The sequence below is a fragment of the Strix aluco genome, chromosome 4 (assembly GCF_031877795.1).
Source record: "Strix aluco isolate bStrAlu1 chromosome 4, bStrAlu1.hap1, whole genome shotgun sequence".
In the NCBI taxonomy this organism is placed as follows: Eukaryota; Metazoa; Chordata; class Aves; order Strigiformes; family Strigidae; genus Strix; species Strix aluco.
In genome coordinates this window covers 48,545,257-48,551,575 of record NC_133934.1, presented here as the reverse complement: position 1 = coordinate 48,551,575, position 6,319 = coordinate 48,545,257, and the positions used below count along the sequence as shown (strand labels likewise).

At 46.9% G+C, this 6,319-nt stretch overlaps 1 protein-coding gene across 1 annotated transcript; it reads left to right on the top strand.

The window, feature by feature from the left end:
• Positions 1-538: 538 nt before the first annotated feature.
• On the top strand, positions 539-6,034 carry NPY2R (neuropeptide Y receptor Y2). Its single transcript, XM_074821414.1, has 2 exons — positions 539-581; positions 3,627-6,034. Exon 2 carries the CDS (start codon positions 3,663-3,665, stop codon positions 4,818-4,820), a length of 1,158 nt encoding a protein of 385 aa, XP_074677515.1. The 5' UTR covers positions 539-581; positions 3,627-3,662; the 3' UTR covers positions 4,821-6,034.
• The last annotated feature ends 285 nt before the right edge of the window (positions 6,035-6,319 follow it).

The following is a 6,319-nucleotide window of genomic DNA, read 5'->3' as shown; positions in this document are numbered from 1 at the left end:
CGGAATATGTAAATACTTTATTCATCCTTACACCTGCTGTGGCAATATCCACATCTTCTTACGAGGAAGAGCAAATCTGTGCAAGCTGGGGTGCTTGTAACCAAGGATTTCAGCAGTGGTTTGGAGCAAAGGCATCCCCTTCACACTGCTCCAGAAGCAGTCTGGAGGCCGGGAAAACTAGGCAGCAGGCTCAGGCGTGAGGCGCGTACATCAGCCCGGACCTGGCACTACCTCCCTTCCTCCAACCCCCTTTTTTTCCCGGTGGCAGCGCTACAGCTGTTGCCTCCGGAGTGAGACGCAGCCGACACATCACGAACCGGCCGCCCGGAGCCCCCTTCCCCGCACCCGGAGCCCCCCTCCCCTGGAGCGGAGCCCCCCTCCCCTGGAGCGCAGCCCAGCGGGCGGAGCCGCGTCCCCCCCCGCCCCGCCCGCGCCCTCCCCCGGCCGGCGGGGACGGGCCGCCCCGTCCCGCCCCGTCCCGCCCCCCCGGCATGCGGGGGCCGCCGCCACCGGCGCCTCCAAACTTTCGACGGGCCCAGCCGCGCCACTGCCCCTTTGCCAGGGAGGAGAGAGCCGGCCCGGTGAGCGTGCGAGGGGAGGGCGGCGGGGGGACCGGCACCGGGGGGACCGGCACCGGGGGGACCGGGGCCGGCGGGAGCGGCCACTCCTCTGCGGGGCGAGGGGGCTCCGCTCCCCGCCCTGCCCTGCCCTAGGAGACCGGCTCCGGTGGCAATGGCCGGCGGTGGCCACGCTCGGAACCCCGGGGCGGGAGGAAGGTGAACATGGGAAGGGGGGCATGGAGGAGCGCGGCCGGCGTGGGGCAGCGGCGTGGGGCAGCGCCCGGGGACGGGTGTCTGGGGAGCGGGGGGCAGCGGCGGCACCCCGGAGACACGCTTGCCGCCACCTTCGCCCCGAGCAACCCCAGCGCCTTCCCTAGCGCCGGCACTGCGGTCCTGGTGGAAAGGCTGCTTGCTAATGGCATCACGTATTTCACCCTTTTCGCTTACTTGCTCTCAGAACCGATGTAAATCCTCTACGGGCCTTCCTCTGCCGAAAGTTAGATGCGATTTCATGCCCACCCTGAGGATCTGACTGCTGGGGGGAAAAAAAAAATGGAAAAAAACCCCTAGTGCTGTGCAGCACGCAAAGTGCGCAAATAAATGCTATCAGCTGGAGAGTTTATACCAAAAAAGTGCAGAAAGGGTCCTGTCAGACACTACCTGAGGTATCAAATGCCACCTCGGTTTTCCCCCTATACTCTGAAAGCCACCAATTCTTTGCCCTCTTAACTGTCCCACCAACAGTATCAAACTTGTCCAATTTATTTCATCACTTACTGACATGCCAGCTCATCTCTGCTTGAAACCCTGGTTATCCCTGCTTCAGCTTTATCTTATTGACGAGATCAAAATGCCTTTCATGAGCCCAAACAGGCAGTAACAAATAAAATAGAAGTGGCAGAACAAAAGAAGGCTTTGCTAAAAAAAAGGGTGTTGGAAGTAGGAATCAATAGAAAGTCAAGGACTAGAGAAACAGGTGAAAATATTTTTGGGAAGAAAGGGATGCTACCTTCTTTGGCTGAGCTACATCCTCCTGCCTGGATTGATGGCAAAGAAGGGAAAAACCTGTGAAATTTGCCTCCTCTCTCACCCTTCTACTATAGTGTCTAAATATGTCCTGCTCTGATTTTGCACAGGAAAAAATTACGAGATTTTTGGAGCACCAAACAGTCCTGGGACCTCAACAAATCTCTAATAATATATGTAGGCATAATTCTTGAGTGTACCTACATGGGTTGAAGGAAGAAGCTCGGCAGATTTCTGAACTTCTGTGTAGCCTTGGCTGTGCAAATTGTGGAGGGTCTCTTACATTTTTAACCTGGTGGACTAAAGGTGTATTGATGAGGAATCCCTTCCTGCCACCTGTGCTTAGGCTAGTAGTTGATAACTGATTGTATGACTATAAAATCTGTAGGGTAAGTTTGTATGAACAGCTTGCACATCTCAGCCGCATATCTTGTGGTGTTTCACATCTCAGGCTTACACTATTAATTGTACAATAAATGCAGACTAAACAGTATAACATAATTCTGACCAGTTTAGTTGTGGGGAAAATACCTTTCAGTTCATGCGGTTGATCTGTTGCTTTTGCAAAAAGAGCTTGCCCTGAGAAATTCTTTGGTATATTGTGTGGGATGCAAACAAACACGAAGGGCTCGGTCCCCTACCGGTAGACAACCTTCCTTTCTCGGTTAGGAAATCACGCTTAGGGATGTCACTGATAGATAGTTAATGGGAACAGAGGTAGGGATCAAAACCCACAATGAAGTGGATCTCATTAAAAAGAAAATAATTTTTAAAAGTCATGTGAAACCAAAGGCATTAATAGCTAGACAGTCTCTAGGCAGACCTGGATTAAGCTATGTGTAACACCTGATGGCAAGAAAGTGACATTTCTTCTCTACTCTTGCTTTCTTTAGGGAATGTATGAATGGGGAAGCAGAGTTAGTAACTCAGGTTTGGCCTTCCCCTCAGTGGCAAATGCTGTTTTCTCAGTGAGCCCACTGGGCACTGGGAGTTTCTTAGTATTTTTTGCCAGGTGAAACCAAGGAGCCCCCAGGTGCGCGGTGCTCCCTTAGCATGCCACCCAACGGTCTGGGCAGTCTGCATGGGGACGTGCACATTTTACATAGGACTGAAGTCCAAGTCAGCAATTAACTGTAAAACATCCATATATCCATCTCAGGGCAGCATAGAATTCTCTTAGGGCAGCATAGAATTTGGCTTAGCCTGTGTAGGGGGAGGCAGTAAAATGTGATTTTGATGTCAGTGGTGAAATTCTTACTGACATCAGCAGGGGAATGATTTGCTCTTCTCTATGACTGCAGTCAGAAATGAATGCCTGATTGGCAGCCTCCAAGGAGCTGTGTTTTCTCAAACATTATACAGAAAGGAAATATTATGTATAACTGAGTTTTAATTGTTTCTTGACTTAATTTCAGCATGAATAGGTTACACAGTCATTTCAGAGAAATGCTATTATTTCAGTTCTATTAGAGTATTTTTGCTTGCCTTGTGGCACAACCTCTCCTAAAAGGAAGTTCCTTAAAGAAAGATCTCAGTAATTAGTAATCTTGTATTAAGGAGGGGCATAAACCTGTAAGAATTTAGTAACCATTAAAGGAAACACTTTCCATTAAGGAAAATCTGAAAGATTATTATGCTAATAACAGTCTGGATGGTGCCGTTCCATGTAGAATTCCCGTAGGTATTAATGGAAGTTTTGTGCTAAATCAGCAGTAGGTTTAAGTAGTGGATTGTAAAAAAGAATATGCTGCCCAGCAGGATCATAATCCTTCTGCATTTACTTAGGCAAACTTTGTCTTTGAAATGTTTTTGAAATCTGTCCCAATTTTCAGCAGAAGTCATGCCTGAATAATATTCTGGGATCGGGCTTCAAATGTTAAGGGCAACAGAATTTAAATATATTAAGACAGATCGTCTCTTAATCCTGCGATGTAGAACGTGGGTTAGGGGAGGACAAAGCTGTAGCTTTAGCTCATTACTTTTTGTCTTAGCCACCGCGGACTGATTTCTCCACATGTTCTTGTACTGGTTTGTTTTCAGAGACAGCTCTGTTGCTTAGACCAGGCTGTTGCAAGGATGGGGCCCCTGGAAGCAGTAGGTGAAGAAAACCAGACAGATGAAATGAAAATGGAGCTGTTCACCAAGCTATACTTGCCAAGATACACCACACCGCTCAGTGAATTGGCTTTGGACCCTAAACCAGAACTGAAGGACAGCACAACGCTAGTTGAAGTGCAGATAATCCTCATCTTTGCTTACTGCTCCATCATCCTACTGGGGGTGATTGGAAACTCGCTCGTGATCCATGTGATAATCAAGTTCAAAAGCATGCGCACAGTGACTAACTTCTTCATTGCCAATCTGGCTGTGGCTGACCTGCTGGTGAATACATTATGCCTGCCCTTCACCTTGGTTTACACGCTGTTGGGTGAATGGAAACTGGGCCCAGTCTTGTGCCACCTGGTGCCTTATGCCCAGGCTCTTGCTGTGCACGTGTCTACTGTTACTTTGACTGTGATCGCTTTGGATCGGCATCGCTGCATTGTCTACCACTTGGAAAGCAAAATCTCCAAGCGGATCAGCTTCCTGATTATAGGAGTTGCCTGGGCAGTCAGTGCCTTGTTGGCAAGTCCTCTGGCCATCTTCCGTGAGTACTCGCTGATTGAGATCATTCCTGACTTCAAGATTGTGGTCTGCTCTGAGAAGTGGCCAGGGGAGGGGCAGCTCAACTACGGCACCATCTACAGTGTCTCCATGCTCCTGATCCAGTACGTGCTGCCTCTGGCAGTCATCTCCTATGCCTACACCCGTATTTGGACCAAGCTCAGGAACCATGTTAGTCCTGGGGCAGGGAATGACCACTACCACCATCGGCGGCAGAAAACCACTAAGATGCTGGTGTGTGTGGTTGTGGTGTTTGCTGTCAGCTGGCTGCCATTTCACACCTTCCAGCTAGTTAGTGACATTGACAGTCAAGTGTTAGACCTGAAAGAATACAAACTGATCTACACAGTGTTTCATGTTATTGCCATGTGCTCAACATTTGCTAACCCCCTTCTCTATGGCTGGATGAATAGCAACTACAGGACGGCCTTCCTCACGGCCTTCCAGTGTGAACAGCGGCTGGACTCCATCCACCCTGAAGTATCAGCAGCTTTCAAAGCCAGGAAGAAACTAGAAGCAAAAAGGATTCAGTTCCCTGGAGACTCTTTCACACAACCTACCAATGTCTAAGATGTCTGACTTTAAAGAAGAAATTAATATGCTGTGGACAAAGGGATGAGTCCATGTTGACATATGCATTTTTAATGCATAGTTTTATTCATAAATGCTGAAAGAAAAGTAGCAGGAAAGTCAAGGCGTGTGGTATGATTTGAGGGGAGTTGATTGGCATCAAGAGTATGTAACTATACAACTGCAAGGAAATAAAAGGGAGAGACTGTTTATGGCTGTCTCTAACATAGTAAGAGACGCTCCCATCCCTCCCATCTCTCTTTGACAAGTCTAAATGACAAAGGCAGAGTTTGCTGGTTTTGCTATAGGAAGGCAAACGGCTGATTTGTAGCATAGGAATATTGATGGTGAGAGCAGGTAATTTTTATATCGGACGTGGAGATCAGGGAGAGCGGAAATCTGCCAGGAGAATGAAACCTGTCTGGGGGAATGGGCTGTGCTGTTTAAAGCTCAAACTTTTCAGACCTCTTCTCTCCCACAGGCATCTTTTGGGAAGATAAAGGAATTAAGAAGAGAAATATGTTACTGTTTTTTGACTTGTACTGAAGTACTTCAAACCAGAGCATTTGAAATGGACTAGGGGGAAAAAAAGAAAAAAACAAAACAAACCCACCCAAACAACAGATTCAATGTGAAGAAAGGTCAAGTTTCTACATAAAATGAAATGTGGGTGTTGGTCAATCAAATGGAGTAAAAAGTCATTCCTTAAGAACTGGCTGTGGTTATGCTAGTGAGAAAATCATGAGCCTGTGACCTGCTCAGTCATTCCCTGCAGATCCTTACCTTTCATTCTGTGCTGGGAACAGCTCACAAATGCAGTGCTTTAAAGTGGCATGTGAGGGCCGGGGATGCAGGCTCAGGTCTTCTGTGAGCACTTCATAAACTGCTTAAATGTCTAACATGTTATTAACTCCACAGGCTTTGAATTGTTGCTGCTTTCTCCCTGGATAATGAAACAGCAGATAATTTTGATCCTCTGGAAAGGCTGCTAGATGGTAATGTGCTTTTCCTTATTGTGGTTTTATGTCACACACTCGTCTTGGAGCTTTTTCCATCTTTAGCCTTTGTAAAAATTAAGAACATCTGAATGACTGTAACCTTATAACAGTATGCTAGGTTTATGTGATAACTTATCAGTTACTCTGCATGCTGTAGTTAATAGTTAAATTCCTTTTTTGCTCAGGTATAAAATTTTAATCTGTTTACTGTGTTGTACACAGCAATGTTCAACTCTTCTGTGTCTTTGTTTAGCCTCTTTGAACTCATTAAAGAGACAAAGAAAACTTCAATCCATGTTTATTCCAAGCTGCCCTGTTGCTTATCTGGAATGAAAATAAGTGCGATACTTTCACTTGGAGTCTCTTTCCACAGCTATGTTTCAGCTGCGTCGTGGTGGTTTTTTTTTTCTCTCTCAATTTTTCGTTGTTTCTAAATTCATTGTGTTCTCTCTTACAAATTATAACCCAACAAAACTCCACTACTGAAGTGTTAGCAATGTA

What these genes read in the sequence shown, in the direction of transcription:
- NPY2R (XM_074821414.1), top strand. Translation starts at nt 3,663, where the DNA reads ATGGGGCCCCTGGAAGCAGTAGGTGAAGAAAACCAGACAGATGAAATG.